Source organism: Myotis nattereri (assembly GCF_964212035.1).
Source record: "Myotis nattereri genome assembly, chromosome: 12".
Lineage (NCBI taxonomy): Eukaryota > Metazoa > Chordata > Mammalia > Chiroptera > Vespertilionidae > Myotis > Myotis nattereri.
Window position 1 is genome coordinate 43,686,626 of NC_138087.1, and position 17,262 is coordinate 43,703,887.

Here is a 17,262-nt window from a genome sequence, read left to right on the forward strand (position 1 = left end):
GGATTTTTACCTCTACTCTGTCTGTATCACAGAGTTGTTATGATAAGATGGATTTTTTTGATGATTTGTGTTTTTAGTTTTAAATTAAAACTGTGGTAAGCTTTAAAATTATATATGTTAATTTTAGTAAGAATTTATTGTACATTTCTATAGGATTAAAGGACCTTAGAAGAAGAAAGATGTGAGATGTGTTGTGGTGTGTGTGTGTGTGTGTGTGTGTGTGTGTGAGAGAGAGAGAGAGAGAGAGAGAGAGAGAGAGAGAACAGACAGAGGAGGTACTCTCTGAGAAAGCTGTATGGGTAAAGTTTCTGAGGCTCCTGTTCTCACAGGAAAGTCTTGATAGCTAAGAAAGATTTCTGTGGCTGCAGTGTCCTGCTCTGGCTGAGCAGGTGTTAGATGTATAGAGAATGAGAGAAGATCCCTTAATTCCCTGTTTTTACATAAGTCAGAGGGGCTGTGAAATTATGGACTGACCGTCCATTCAGCCATTTGTCCCACAAATACTCATTAACCCTTACAGCGAACCAGGCATAACACCCTGATCCGGAAGGCTATAATATAAGATGCTTGAGCCCCAAGGCCCTGTTAAATGAATGTACTATTGTTAGGTCTCCTTGGAGCAATGTTGGCATAGAGGAGAGGAATGTTTTGATGTAAAGTATATTGATGATGTAAACTCTTGGTCTAAAAAATTGGACACCACTTTAGTTGTGCTTCTCCCAAAGATATGCCGAGAGCTGTGCTATCAGCTACAGAGCCAGAGGCCACGTGCACATTGAGCCCCTGAAATAAGGCTAGTGTGAACTGAGATGTGCTGTAGGTGTACAATGCACCCCAGATTTTGAAGACTTTATGAAAAAAAAGTAAAATATCATTTTTATAATGGTTACACGATGGAGTGATGACATTTCAGATATACTGGGTAAAATAAAGTATATTATTTAAATGAATTTTACTTTTGGAAAATGTGGCCACTAGAAAATTGAAAATTACATATATGGCTCTAATTTGTTGAAGAGGCTGTGGTTGCAAAGAGAATGGTACTCTCACACATTGTGGCAGAAAGTGAAAATTGCTAAATCCTTCTTGGGAAGCAGTCTGACAGGAGTTAGCAGAATTAAAAATGTACATATTCTTACATTTCAACACCACTTTTAGGAAACCATCCTTCAGAAATACACACACACACACACACACGCATACAAAGATGTTGTTCAAGGAGGTTCATGGCAGAATTGTTTGCAATCATGAAAATTAGGAACAACAGCTAAATGCCCCCCCAATAGAGGAAAGATTAAATAAATTTTGGCCCATCCACAAGATGGAATACTTATAAACATTTAAATAGGTTGAGTTATAAGTATATGTGCTACTAAAGAAATAATACCATTATAAATTAAGTTAAAAAAATCTTGGAGTCAAAGGTTTAAACCTCCAGTTATAAAATGAGTCATGGGGATGTAATACACAGCATGGTGATATCCTATCTAATAATAGAAACATGGTAATTAACTGTACCTCCGACATGCTTCCCATTGGCTAATCAGGGTGATATGCAAATTAACTGCCAACCAAGGTGGCGGCCGGCAGCCAGGCAGCTGAAGCGAACAGGAGGCTTGCTTGCTCCAGTGATGAAGGAAGCCAGGGTTCCCCACCTGCTGCCGCCCAGCTCTGAGCTGCACTCTAAGCAACTATGTTGCAATTATAGAAGCTAAACAATCCCCAGAAACCTGCTTTCAGCCATCCAGGCCTCAGAACTAGAGTTGCAACAGTGTTTCAATTATAGTAGCTAAACAAAGCCCAGATACCTGCTTTCAGCAGCCGAGGTCTCAGAGCTGGAGCCGAGCCTCAGAGCTAAAGCCGGCTCTCAGCTCCAGTGACAGCCATAGAAGGTAAATAAATTCCAGAATAAAAAAAGAAAAGAAAAAAAGGAGAGGTTGGGAACTTCAGTCACCCGCCAGCCTGAAAACGGCCCTCAGCCCCTCACCCAGACTGGCCGGGCACCCCAGTGGGGAACCCCATCCTGAAGGGGGTGTGACCAGCTGCAAACAGCCATCATCCCCTCATCCAGACTGGACAGGCACCCAAGCGGGACCCCCACCCTGATCTGGGACACCCTTCAGGGCAAACCAGCTGGCCCCCACCCATGCACCAGGCCTCTATCCTATATAGTGAAAAGGTAATATGCAAACTGACTCTAACAGCAGAAGGACTGGGAATGACTGGTCACTATGACACACACTGACCACCAGGGGGCAGACGCTCAATGCATAAGCTGCCCTCTGGTGGTCAGTGCGCTGCCACAGGGGGAGCTCTGCTCAGCCACAAGCCAGGGTGATGGCTGCCAGTACAGCGGTGGTGGTGGGAGCCTCTCCTGCCTCCTCAGCAGCGCTAAGGATGTCCGACTGCAGTTTAGGCCTGCTCCCCGCTGGCAAGTGGACATCCCCCGAGGGCTGCCAGGCTGCCAGAGGGATGTCTGATTGCCATCTTAGGCCCAATCCCCTGGGGAGCGGGCCTAAGCCAGCAGGTGGTCATCCCCTGAGGGGTCCCAGACTGCGAGAGGGCACAGGCCGGGCTGAGGGACTCCCTCTTCCCCCCGAGTGCACAAATTTTTGTGCACTGGGCCTCTAGTAGTTAATAATACTGTATTGCATATTTGAAAGTTGCTAAAAGAGTAGATCTTAAAACTTCTCATCACGTAAAAAAAAGTTTTTTGTAATTGAATGGTGAAGGATGTTAACTAGACATTGTGGTGATCATTTCACAATATCTATAAATACTGAATCATGTACACTTGAAATTAATATAATTTTGTGTCCATTAAACATCAGCTAAAAAATGAAATGACAGACCAATATATGTAGTTTGGGTTTGTGTGGATGTACATATATGTCTGTGAATGCACCCATGTACTTGAAGGAGATAACTGAAGCCTACTTGCAGGGAATGGTTTTCTACCTCTGAAGAAGGTAGAAAATGGGGAAGGATGCATTTGTTGGGAGCTAAAATGGGACATATGGATTTGGTCAGCATACTTTAGTATTTTGAAACTTTAATGATGAGAATGTATTCATGAATGCTGGTATAATTTTTAACACAATTAAGACAAGGAAAAAAGTATGTAGAAGATAGGTTATGGGAATTATAATAAGTTTTATTATCTTACTATTTTGCTAATTTACATGAGAATATACTTATAGACCTAAAATATTAATCCCCCTCAAGCTCAACCCACATGATCTTTCCCAAAGACCTTGAACAGAAGGGGCACAGGGCATATTGAATTTAATCTCCAAACAATCATGCTGAGGCATAGTAACTAGTGGGGTCAAACTGATTTAGGATTTACCAGAGGACGATAAGCTCCTCGCTGAAAAATTCACATCAAATTTTACAGGGACTTAAAGGGAAAGGCTATATTTTGAGTGTGCATAATATCACAGGTGCAGCAACAAGCTCCCTGATTAAAGATGCCAAGTACACTATTATTGGTTTGAGAAAGTTTTTCTGCTTTGAAAAAACTTACTTCTGAGCCAGAAAAATTCTCCAGTTAGTTTTGCCAAAAGTAATCAGTTTTGGTGGAAAGAGTATTGCTGTGCTACTGTGTTCAAAAACATCTAATTTATGTTTTTTTTTTGTATTGGGAAAGGTGCTAGAACAGATTTAAGAAACAATGAGAAGAAGCTGGCCCTGGACATGGCTACTAATGCTGCCTGCGCAACTCTCCTGAAAAAGAAACAGGGAACAGGTATATATATATATATATTTTAAATATATTTCTATTGATTTCAGAGAGGAAGGGAGGGGAGAAAGAGATAGAAACATCAGTGATGAGAGAGAATCATTGATCAGCTGCCTCCTGCATGCCCCACACTGGGGATTGAGCTTACAACCTGGACATGTGCTCTAACCCGGAATCGAACCGTGACCTCCTGGTTCATAGGTTGATACTCAACCACTGAGCCATGCCAGCTGGGCAGGTATTTGGTTTTAACCCTTCTTTTTCAATGGTGCTGTCATAACTAAGATTTCTCAACTTAGTATTAGGAAAAAAATTTCTTGATAAACTCTTCAGGTGATTCTGAAGTTAGATTGTCTATCCTTGGTCTAAATCAGAACCTCTAACACAGAAGAGTACCCTCATGAAAACAAATTTGAAGAGACAAATTAAACATACAAATTTTTGTATATTTCTTAGTTTCTTACAATCAAATTCTAATCACTTTTCTTTCCATTACAGTCCTTTTCAGAGAACCATGGTCTCCATCTCTTCTTTTCAGATACATTTTTATGAGTAGATATCTCTAAAATTTTTTAACTTAAGCATTCAACAGCTCCATGATTATATTATATTTCTGTTTTAAATGAGAACATCAATAAACTATTTTATTGGTGTGGCTCAGTGGTTGAGCATCCACCTATGAACCAGGAGATCACGGTTCGTTTGCTAGTCAGGGCACATGCCTGGGTTGTGGGCTCGATCCCCAGTGAGGGGTGTGCAGGAGGCAGCTGTTCCATGATTCTCTCTCCTCACTGATGTTTCTACCTATCTCTTTCTCCCTCTCCCTTCCTCTCTGGAATTAATAAAAATACATTAAAATATTTTACACTCTGTAAACATTTTGGCATTTATTTGTAGTACTGTGGGTGGTTTTTAAAGATGAAGTTTAGGTATAGATTCTTAAAGATAAAAATAGCTATTGATGTGGGAGAATAGGTTTGAAAAAGATGAAAGGCTTGTGTGGTTGTTTTGAAAAAATGTTAAAGAAAGGTGTTAAACAGCATTGCGTCATTCCTGATTAACACTCAGAGGCCGGATGTTTATTTGACCTCTCAGCACATAGCCTACTGATTATGTCCCCCAGAATCATTCTACTGTGATTCCTGAAAGAAATGCTGGAGGGTGTGCCTTGAACTCTTCTTCCTTTCCTTCTCTTCTGCTTCCCCTCTTCATTCACCATTAGCCTATCAGCCCCTGAGAAACCCAGGGATGTAGAAAAAGAAAGGTAGGAGATGATTTAGTTAGAGGGAACTTCTCGTCTCTTTTTTCTCATGTCTCAAGCCTTACTCTACTTTATGTTTGGCATTTTAATACCACTTTGAAGTATGTAATTAATACATATTTTTCACTGTTGTTTTTTTTTTTTTAAAGGAACTAGTATAATGTTTTTTCCAAATCTTAGCTCTGCTACTCATCATTCCAACCCTTCTTAGTGTTGCTTTAGAGCAGGGGTGGGGAATGTCTGGCTTGCAGGCCTTCTAAAGCCCACAAAATCATTGGTTTGGCCTGACTGGCACGGCGCAATGGTTGAGTGCCATGGTTCAATTCCTATTTGGGGCATCTGCCCCAGTTGCGGGCTCGATCCCCAGTGTGGAGCAAGCTGCTGGAAGATTCTCTCTTGTCATTGATGTTTCTATCTCTTTCTCCTTCTCCCTTCCTCTCTGAAAAAATAAAAAAAACACACGCAAAAAACATGTATCATTGGTCTGGCCCTGCCAATGCACTAGGGGTGAGTTAATTGAATGTTTGACCAAATATAGCAGTCTAATTTTTAAGGTGATAATTTTGTAAATTCATTAATGAATTTTTAAATATCTAAATGGCCCTGGGCAGAAAAAAGATTCCCCACCCTTGCTTTTAAGTTTAGACTGATTAATCTTGTTGGAGAACTACAATATAACTTTTGAAAAATTTTTATTATAGAGGCTAAAGTGCATTTGTTTTCATTTTAACTTGAAGGTAGTATCGCTTTCAGAGTTTGTGTAATGAGATACTGATTTCTGTTTTTATCATTTGAATTGATTTCCCATTAAGTTTTGAACCCCGGGGAAAACTTATTTCTCCCTCAGGTATCCTTCCATTTATGAGAAGAGGCAATCTTATGTTGTCCTATACATATTCCATTCCTAGCAGAAGCCACAAAATAAAGTCAGTCCCCTGGTTTCGTTTCAGCCCATCAGAAATATCGCAGCCCCCTTCTCTTCCTGGCTCACCAACAGCTTCCCAGAATTATCCTCCTTACCGATTATGGGATTCCCATCACAGCCCTCCTCTCAGATCTATTGTTCCTTTTTGTCCTTTATTCCAGATGTGTGTTTGTTCCAGATCCTTATTTCTTTTAACTTCAGATATATAATGTAAGCTGTTAAGCAGTTTGGGACGCTTTAATTATTTAAGCCATGTGTCCTCACCAGCAGAGCAAGCCTTTCTTTAAAGTAATTGCTCCTACAGAGATGAAATAGGTTCTGGTAAGTGAGAGGGAAAGTATTTACCAGCTGAGTGGTGCTCCCCAGCTGCATTGTTGCTGAGCAGCTATGTGCAGCCTGCGGGAGAGAGACGGTTACTTGAGGTGGACCTCCGACTCCTCGCTGCCTGGGTTGGGTTAGGAAGTAGGACTCTGGCCTAATTTCCTTTCTCTGCCATCGACTTCCTGTTGCTCTGCGGGTATCTTCAGAATGTCCTTGACCGAGGGGTAAGGTTTCTTGTGAGCTGAAGGTTATCAGAAGCTCCTGCATAGTGTGAGCTTGATCATGATAGACAAGGGAAATGCCAAACGTGCTCAGCCCCTAGAGAGCTGCACCCGGAAGCCTTGACGTGAGCAGCTGGACCCGGGAGGGCAGGTGGCCAGCTCTCCTCTGTCTCTCACATTGTTGACGTTTTTGTAGAATAGGGCTAGGTACAGTGGTCGGCACACTGCGGCTCGCGGGCCTCATGCTGCTCTTTGGCCCCTTGAGTGTGGCCACGAAGTTTCAATCGCACTGTATGTGTGCCCGCATGTGGTATTTTGTGGAAGAGCCACACTCAAGGGGCCGCAGTTTGCCAACCACTGGCTAGGAGATGGGCTCTTTTTCTCTGTTCACTCCAAGTGTCTTTAGCATGTCTTCCTACCTATGTACCGATTGGATAATGGATTTGTTAGGGAGGTAATCTTGGGGCCTGGCATACAGAGCCAAGAATGGATTTTCATATTTCGATTTTCATGTTACCTTTTTCTTTCTTTTTTGTTTTTCTGCTTCATTACCCCAGCAATCCAGTTAAAAATTTTTAATTTGTATTTTGATCCTAGTTGGAATGAGAGTTTAAATATTGAGCTGTGTAACTAATTGCCAGCATGAACTCTAAGCTGGACAAGGTATATTCTGATATCATTGTCCACTTCTTGGATTTTTTTTGATAGGAAAAAAATAATTCATTTGTTTTAATTACTATGAAGGATAACTTTAGGATACAAGGGTGGGGTAAGAGTCATATTTGAGGGTTGAACCCTTTAATCCTTTTTCTAATAAAAAAAATTGGGGTATAATTTACAGTAAGTGAAGTACATAAATTCTAAGTGTACAGCTAAGTGATAAATTTTTTTTACTGTGTGGACACTTATTTGCCACAACCCAGATCAAGATGGAAAACATGTCCAACCTCCAGAGGCCTCCCTTAGTATCATTACTTCTCTTACCGTAGATTAGCTTTGCCAGTTCTTGAACTTGATATAAATGGAATAAAGCAGTATGTACTTTTTTCTGTCTTTTCCTTAACATTACTTCTGTGCTGTTTGTCCACGTTATGTGCTTATCCCTCCACCAGTTACTTATGTCTGTCTGTCTGTCCGAAGTACTGATGCTTGATTTGGAACGTGTAAGCCCAGGGCTCTGAGACTGAAGAAAAATGGAAGTGAGATAGGGGAGATTGGAAGTGCTGCTGGGTGATACATTAGCATGCTGGGCATGAACCAAGATAGGCTATGACGAGATACAGCTCATGACTCAGCATTTGTCCATATGAGAGGTTTCCAGAGAAACTGCCTCGGAGAGGTCAGTGAAAGGAAGGGAGGAAAAAGAATTTATTTGCCTGGCTCATTTCTGTCTCTTGAGTTCCATTCAGTCTGAGTTTGCGCCATGGCAGGTTATCCTTCTCTTGCTAACAGGAGAAACGAGGTTAAAACAAAGTGCAGAAGTAACCACTGAAGGACAAGTAATATCTCAAATACCACAAAGTGCAGGATTGTCGTAGCAAAGTAGGAGGGAAAAGAACTTTGCTGTGAGACTCTTTGTCTTTTACTTAAAGCTGCTGTTACCAAGTGAGTAGCCAGTCCCGAAGTTTGTGTGTGGGACAGAACAAAATACATTTCTCCCAGGTCTCCAGAACTCCTCTTAGGAGAATGGAGAAGAATATAGTCAATCTGGAGACTTCTAATAGTTTGGAAGTGAAATCATGGAAGTTTCCCTCTGTCCTGTACCCACTTGTTCTTTTACCTTTCTTTCTCTCATGTAACGTAAATTGGCTTCTACCCCCTTGTTCTGACTCTTCCTTGTCCCTCCGCTTTCCTCAGCAGTCACTTCCTAAACATGTAAAGATTCTTCAGAAAGCTACAATATCATTAACATACCTAAAATTATTAAGTTCTTAATATTATCAAATGTAATTTTCAAAATTTGCCGGTTTTCTTTTGCTTACTTACTTATTCGTTGCTTCCTTATCTATTTACTTACTTATACTTTGTATAAGTCAGGGTCCAAATTAGGTAATTGATAGTTTTGTTTTGTTTTTAAATCAGTGTTTCCTTTCCTCTTCCCCTGTTTTTAGCCTTGTAATATATTTATTAAAGAGACTGGGTTAGTTCATTTGAATTTCCCAGTGTAGACATTATAAGTATGTAGTCCCGTGGTGTTGTGCGTCATGTTCTACTGTCTTCTGCATTTTTGTCAAATAATGTTAGATCCAAAAAAAAAAAAAATGATGTTAGATCTAGATGTTTGATTAGATTTAGGTCTAGCTATCTTAGGGGGAGAGGAAGGAATACTTCATAAAGAAAATCATGTCCTCCCACGGAGGCATATAATATCTGGTTGTCCCTCTTCCTATGATGTCAGCATCCACTGATGATCATTGTTTAGATCCATTATTTCACTAATCTGTTGCAAATGGTGATATTCCAATTCTGTCACTTGTTCCCTCAGTTATTAGCTTGGGAATTCTATCAAGAAAAATTTCTCATCAGCTGTTTGGTTGCCCAGGGAAATAGTTTAGGTAGCAGGAGCAGAATAAAGGCTTGATTTTTACCCTTCTTTGAAGTGTTTCAAAATAACAGTGCTGACTCCCTATCAGTCTCCAAAGGGACCAATGAATTCCCTTTGGTGTGGGCTGAAGTATTTGGTGTGTTTTAATCCTTTGTAATTAATATCTTTATGGATAACTTTGGCTAGTGGAGGCCTCTTCAGGTTGGATCCTGAACCATTTTAAAGTGATGCTGATTTTGGTAGGATCCTTGCTTTGTGGCATGACAAGTGGTTCAGGTGCATTTTTATTTATTTTTTTTTACATTTTCTTGACTTGAAATTAAAGCCCCAGACTTGAAATTAGTCATATCTCCAATGAGCAGTGGGGATATAGTATTTAGAGACCATGATCTGGGTGCTATAACATATATTTGTTGAGCTCTAACAATGTGTTTGTATGTGCATTTCAACCCCTCATCCCCCTTAAATTATACCTAGTGTAACCTATTATAGAAATTTTGAAACGGGACAACCAATGGGTCCGGGCTGCCTGTCACTACTTGAGCCAATTCACCAGAGACAGGGTTGAATCATATGTGAGCATTTATTCCAGTAATCCTGGCAGTATGGAAGAGCAGCAGGTCATCCACAAAAATCTGCTCTGCAACCCCCCATAAGCCAGCTACTTATATTGGTTAGGGCAATATTACATGAGCAAGTAAGAATTATAGGCATGGGAAGCAGGTAATGGGGGCTGGGGTGAGACTCCATTGTTTGGGCAACAAGATTATTAATTTTCCATGAAAATAGGCAATTCTTGAATGAGAATGGACTGCATTCCATGGTTGACCCCCAGGTCCTAGGTTGACTGCCAGTTCCGCGGTTGACTCCGGGGTCCTGGGCGTACAACCCCCAGCCAGGTTAGAATGTCCTTTCTTTAATCAGAACAAGGCAATCACGGTTAGCAGCATGATTAATATTTCTGATAACTATAGCTAGTCCCCAATATTCTATTTTTGCCCCTAACAACTTGACCAGTCAGACAGTTGAATAGGTGAACATCAAAGTCCCAGTCTTCCTTCTGAACCCTGTTCAAGGTTGATTTTACATTTGATGATGTTCCGCTCTTTCTATTTCAGAACTTTTATTTTTCACTTCGGTCTTTTGCTTCTGAGGATACTTTATCAGTGTGTTCTACAATGAAACTGATGCTTCTGTGTTTTCATTTGCTTTCCTTTTTCTCCCTCATTAGTTATCTTTCTATCCAGTGACCTTGCCTTCAGGTAAGGCCTCGGGTTGTTGACTGACTGAAGTCGTGTGTGCGCTTGTCCTTGGGGGAGGTTGGAAGCAAAGTCGTCACAGGGGAGGGGCTTCTGGTGTGTTCCACGGTGGTCGTGGTGCATTTTGTCTGAGATAGAGTAATGGTACCTTAGCACCACGTGCTTCCATTTCTGCATGTCTAAGGAATGTGCAAACAAGTGTATTTGTCAGCCTCTGTGGCAGCAGCTAGGCTGAAAAGCAAAGGTTGAAGAAGATCCTTGGGGGAAGAGCAACCCTGGGTCTGAGAAAAGATGGCAATTTGTTGAATTGTCAGGAGCTTTGAACATGAAAACAAAATCCAAGCAATATTTAATTTCTCTTTTTTTGCTTTCTCCCTCTATTTTTTCAGATGCTGTTCGAACATTAAGCAATGCTGAGGATTATCTTGATGAAGAGGACTCAGATTAATTCCTTTCTGAAGCTTTAAGAGCTAAAACTTCTGTTGCTTTTGCCATTCCAAAACCTTGTCTTTGCCAGAAGAGTGTTGGTAACTGTTTTTCTGTTTTTGTTTTTTAATGTCCATATGAACGTGGAACGTGGCAGTATTGCACTGTGTTTGAGTAGATCATGTAAATGAATAGTTCTCACCTTTGGTTTGCCAATAAGTGACTGGATTCTTTGCTGTATAAAGTAAGTTTTTGTTTAACAGAATAGAACAAGAAGAGATTATTGCTATTTATCAAGTTAAAGGAATTTTAAGAATTTATTTCTTTAAAAAAATCAGGATGGTTTTATAAATTAAATTTCTTTACCTCAAGGATGTTTTGAATGGATTTTTCAAGGGGAGAAATGCTCATTATAATAATAAACCAAAAGACAACAGAAAATTGTCAGTTATTCTGACAAAAATAAACATTTTAAGAGACTTTTTTTCCTCTTGTCTGTTTTTCTGGTATGACTCTGTGCCGGTAAATAAAGAAGTTTTTTATATTTAGGTAAAGACTGAATTTTTTAAAATTATATTTTGTATTTGTTAGCACAGGAGAATCATAATAGCCAAATCCCCTTTCAACTTTCTGTATCTGCTTTGATTAAAATCAAGACAATAATCACTGAAAAGATATCTTTCTAATAAAATATATATCTTTACTGAGAATGAAACTTTCAGTTTTATCTCTAAGGTTGTACTTGGTATGAAGAAACCGAGCAGCTCATTGTTTAAGGTTTGAAAGGTTAGAAAAGAAATGACTGCCTTGGCCAGGTAGCTCAGTTGGGCAGAGCATCGTCTCGATATGCAAAGGTTGCAGGTTCGACCTCTGTTCAGAAGCAACCAATGAATGCATAAATGAGTGGAACAACAAAACGATGTTTCTGTCCCGTCTCTCTCTCTAAAATCAATCGATGAATTCTTTTTAAAAAAGGAAATGATTTCCTTATTATGGAAGATGCCACAGTTTTCTATGGTGGAGTAGCCAGGAGCCCTGATATTTTTTGGCTTTCAGCTTTTCACATTGGTTTTCTCATGATTCGGATTCTTTTGCTAAAACACCAATTAACATTTTAGGGAGCCTTCTGTACTATTGAAGTGACACTTTATTTGAGCTTCTAGTTTTTATCACTACTGTGATGATATTAAAAATGACACGGCCCGATTCTAGGCACTAGGCTTCGGACTATATTTTGCAAGACTTCAATATTCATTTCAAAAAACATATTGGTGAAGAGAAGGAAATGTTTGAAGAAGGAAGTGGGTTCGCTCAGGAAACGAATAACTGCCTCTCGTCTACAAGGCTTTCCTCTGTCTGAGACTGTTTGGTTTTTCTCTCTGTGGGTGCCTTGAGAAACGATACTCTGAGAAGCCTGTTCTGAGAAGCCTGTTCGAGGTCTTTAAAGAAATTACCCCAACTCAATTTCAGTAGGAAGAAGTGACAGCGAACGATAAGCACAAAATCTGAAATTAACAAAAAAAGGATACTTTATTCTCAACACAAATGTTATTAAATGTGAGGTAAACATTTGTATTTCTTCATAAACATAAATTTGAAGATAAGAAATCATTGTTGAAATTATATCTGTTCTCACAGAACCTTTAAGGACTTGTTCTTTAAAAAGGGGTTTGTACCATAACAAAAAGCTTTTGGAAATCTCTAACTTTTTGTTCCCGGACACTGTGGGCCTGGGATAATTAGGAAAAATGCCCACTAAACACTCCTAATTTTTTAACATGGGCAGAGATAATACATGCATGGATATAGATAGTTTTTATGAAAATATTCTGTGCTTGATGTAGATATATTATTTATGTATTTGAGGAAAAGAATAGTGGGGACTTCACTGTCACTGCTTTTAACATTTTCAAACCTATGAAAATTCTAGAAAGTTGGCCAACTATAGTTTTTTGGAGGAGTAAAGGGTTTGCATGACTTTTTGGTGAAACAGGACAATGCATTTAGCTGTGGTTGAAACTCCATGGTGAAATTTACTTTTGTTACTTGCTTATTCAGCCTAGCTGATCTGAACTTTCTCAGAGATTGTTTCATGCTGAAGTCAGCAACAAAAATCGGTTCTAGGAACTTGCCACTGCTCTGCCCCTGCAGAGGAGGGCTTTGATTATGTCCTGGGAATGACTTTGGAGATTTCGCTGTAACCTGAGCTTTCTGACAGTCACAGTGGCCTGAACTCCTTCCCAGCCTTTGTATCCTTTAGAAGGAAAATGCCTTTCAGCCCCCTGGGCCAGGGTACCTCAGAGTGCTTGTTCAGCTATCAGCCCAGTAACCTTGAGCAAAGAACATTCTTTTTTTCTTATCAGAGTTTCCCATTTTAGATTCCTTTATGGGACTGGTCTGTTGCAAATTATTTATCGTTGGATTGCCATGCAATTACAGCTCTCAGTTTCTGTATTTCCTTAGTGAGCCCCCCAAATGGCCTCTTTTCCTTTTTCAGTGGACTGGCTAAATTTAACCAAAGGGAAACATGGACCAAATCAGTGGTGACCCTATTTTTTTTTCTTTCTTGCACAACAAATTGGAAATATTTGTTGATTGAAGCTTCAAGAATTTAGTTAATCATTGTCAATGAGATAGAGAATCTATGACATTTAGAAGTTAAGTATCATACAATCTTCACTAACTTTGAACATGAAGGCGATAGAGTAAGAACTAAATGGGATATTTCCTTATTCCCCATTCCAGACGGGGAACTCCTGGGGCCACAGAAAATGTCTTTTTATACCAGGAGTAAGTCTGGTATAAAAAGGTATGAAAGTAAGGCCTACTTAGACACAGATTTCTATGAAGAATCGACCAAAGTGAAATCGCAGATAATTTTGGGTAGAGAAAAATATAATTTTTTCCATGTATGTTTTCTTCACAAATGTTCTTTATTGTCTAGAACTTCAGAATTACTGATATTTCTTATTGTGAGCTCTGTATTTCACATCGTCATAGATGATTTCTTTTCTAATAGGCTGTAGGGCCTAGCATTTACATCTGATCATCACTATTTCCCTATTAACTTTGATTTTGTGTTTGTGAACGTGAAATTTTTTACGTTGTAAATATGTATGTAGCAGTAATATACAGAGCAGCCATACACTGAGCAGCCAAACTTCCAAGTGTCTGATTACTGAACGTTGAGGTTTTGGTGGGAGAGGTATTGCAAAAGACTCTGTTCTCCCTATTTTAACGGAAAATACAGCCTTGGTGAACATTTTTCTTAAGTGAAGGAAAAATTGCAGACCACAAATTTATGGTTTCTTTCTCCTTATTTTTTAAATAACAAGCCTTTACATCTTCCCCTCCCTTAAAATGACATAAAATTAAATAAAACTATCATTTATTGAATGCCTTCTCTGTCAGTTCCTGTGCTAGGCACTTTCGATGACATGATGTCATTTGATCTTTACAGCAAATGTTCACCGGGGTGGTGAACGTTAAGGCCCCTGTGTCTTTACAGAGAAGTTGAGGTTTGAAGAAGCTAAGTAACTGGCTCAGGGTCACAATGCGTGAAGGTGGAAGTGCAGGTGTGGCTGACTCCTGAGCCGATGTACCTGCGGCCTACTGCTACCGGCAGATGATGCCATCCACGTTCTCAGAGAAAATATGCAGAAATAGACCAGCTCCTCTTCCATCTCTATCCCTGGATGTGGCATCTAATAAATTCAACATACCTACTAATTTAACTAAATGTGTTATAGAAGCAACTCTAAGAACTTTTTTTTAAAGGATTATCTTTTTTCTCCCCGCAGAAAAATTTTGGCAAAACTTTTTGGTTCCTGGTAACCCTGCAGAAATATTTAGTGAAGCAGGTTGTACCCCTCAAAATTTCCATGTAAATGAAACCAAGTACACATTAAAGAAAGAAAGGCTAGACTAGCAGTTCACCTTGTCTGAGTTTGCATTGCTAAATTCAACTTTTCCCTCAGACAGTCTGAGGCCTCCTCACGTATTTCCACATAACCCTGAAAATAAATGTGTCGCTGAGAAGGGTCACAGAATGTTGTCTTACTCGAGTCTGGGAGCTCGTGGTAGACGTGGAGGTACCCTCACACTGCCGTGCAGTTCTGTTGTTTTCTGCCACAGGCCATCTGCTTGAGGTTCCCAATAGGCTCAACCTCTGCCTCACTTGCACCGTTGCCAACTGGGGGCTGGAATGAGGCCAGGTTTGGGCTGTGGCTGGAAAAGACAACCGAAGAAGTTCGAAGGTCGGAGTTAGGGAGCCCGAGAAGAACCAGAAAGGAAAGGGGGAGACGAGACAAGTAGGACAAAGACTGAACAACAAAGGAGAAATGGTGACCCTTTAAAAATCACCCCTAGTTCTGAGGTGACATCATGAGAATGCTTCAAGAAGTGGCTAAGAGTGTATGGGCTTTGCTGGGAAACGCTGGGTTCAAGTCTGGCTCTGCTGCTATTGCTGAATGACCTTGGGCAGATGACCTAAAACACTTCGCTTCCTTAGCTCTAAAGTGAGGGAAGCAAGTGCACCTACTGCCTGAAGTTAAGAGGATGAAATAAAATGAGCTATGTAAATAACTTAGAATAGTGCCCAGCAGAGTCATTGCTCAATAAATATTGGCAGCCGAACCGGTTTGACTCAGTGGATAGAGCGTCGGCCTGCGGACTCAAGGGTCCCGGGTTCGATTCCGGTCAAGGCATGCACCCTGGTTGTGGGCACATCCCCAGTGGGGGGAGTGCAGGAGGCAGCTGATCGATCTCTCTCATCAATGTTTCTAACTCTCTATCCCTCTCCCTTCTTCTCTGTAAAAAAATCAATAAAATATATTTTAAAATAAATAAATAAATAAATAAATATTGGCTATACTCATATGCCCCCATGAGGAAGTTTTCATTAAAAACAAATATATGTGTATGTGCGAAGGATGCGTCAACAAATGGTTTTCAAAGTCACCACTATTGTGAAGAGTGAGCTATTCTAAAATACTTTCAAAATGAATTGAGGACAATGATGTTTCCTTTCAATCATTTAGGTGTGCTTACATGTGGTAGTTTACATGTGTTTACATTTTCAATGTAAATGTACTTATTGAGAGTTATGGAGAAGGAGTATATAACTAGAAAAAACGTGGTTATTATTGAAATAATTCAAAGTTCAGGTGAGGAGACTGTCTCTCCCACTGTCGTTTAGAGTTTAGAGTAGTTCGATGGGCTTGACGTCCATGGGTTTAATATTTGGTCTGGGACGATTTCAAGTTGGAAGGCTATTTGATATACCATCTTGCTCTTATATTTTTTCAAAACAGAAACAGTCCATATATTCCAATAGATAAGCTTTGCAACGTCATATGTTTCTCCTATGAAATCGAAGCTTCAAGAATTTAGTTAATCATTGTCAATGAGATAGAGAATCTATGACATTTAGAAGTTAAGTATCAAACAATCTTCACTAACTTTGAACATGAGGGCGATAGAGTAAGAACTAAATGGGATATTTCCTTATTCTCCATTCCAGATGGGGAACTCCTGGGGCCACAGAAAATGTCTCTTTATACCAGGAGTAAGTCTGGTATAAAAAGGTATGAAAGTAAGGCCTACTTAGACACAGATTTCTATGAAGAATTGGCCAAAGAACAGCCATTGACTGAAACTAGAAATAGCTTCAGAGAAATCCACAGCCCTGAAAAGTTCTCAGGTAAAGAGAGCGTCACCGTGACAGTCAGTGCTCAGGGGAAACCTGGCCTGCAGTCCTCACCCATCATTTCTGCGCCCTGTGACATTGACCAGACCTCTTAGTCCCCTTGATGTACCTGCAATGAGGATCAGGTGATGTTGGCTCCTCATGGGAATTCAAAGTGTCATTGCTGCATCAATTTTTTAGAGAACCTCGATCAAGGACTCTCGAGAATCTCAGATTACAGCATAACCTACTGTGGTTGCTGTGTCAATTTCTCAGCGTGTGGTAGCCCTCATCTGCAGCAGGCCACATGGAGAGGCCCTGCTCTTAATCTCAGAACTAGGGATCAGATGGTGGGTCTCAGGGTGAAAGGCCACTTGGAGATCTTCCACTTTGACCCAGGTGAGTATGTGAAAGTGGTGCGGTATAGTGGGAGGTTTTTACTTTTATTCTTTAGATCTGCATTCGTCAGTGCTGGAGGTGTTGCTCTTCTATAAGTCATATGCTTTCTACCTATTTTTAATATTTTGGTCACCGATTACAGACACTGTATGAAATTTGTAAATGCCTTTCTCTCTTAAAATTGGAAATTGTGCCTTATCTTTTTCCATTTTGCATTATTAGCGTGGTTTCTTCTGTACTGTGAATTCATTAATTAATACCATTATTGCTACCGCAAACCAGTAAGTATTCCTCACTAGGAAATTTCAGCAAGAAAACGATAACTGCTAATATGAGAACTGTTCCTAAATGTTTCTGAACAATCAGATGCTACTTATTCAGTTCAGTATCTGGCCCCTCTCCCCCCTCCCCTTTTAAAAAATATATTTTTATTGATTTCAGAGAGGAAGGAAGAGGGAGAGAGAAAGATAGAAACAT

The 17,262-nt window shown here is 40.0% G+C and overlaps 1 protein-coding gene across 2 annotated transcripts in view; it reads left to right on the forward strand.

Annotated features, from left to right (window-relative positions):
- Positions 1-12,200, forward strand: part of OSTF1 (osteoclast stimulating factor 1) — a 58,644-nt gene extending 46,444 nt beyond the window's left edge. The window contains exons 9-11 of one of the 2 annotated variants that reach the window (XM_081103058.1): positions 3,650-3,748; positions 10,247-10,277; positions 10,664-11,180. In XM_081103058.1, coding sequence (XP_080959184.1) covers positions 3,650-3,748; positions 10,247-10,277; positions 10,664-10,691 — 158 coding nt within the window. In that variant the 3' untranslated portion in view covers positions 10,692-11,180. Of the gene's footprint in view, positions 1-3,649; positions 3,749-10,246; positions 10,278-10,663 lie in introns of both variants that reach the window. The other variant, XM_081103057.1, reaches the window with a different exon arrangement.
- Positions 12,201-17,262: the final 5,062 nt, after the last annotated feature.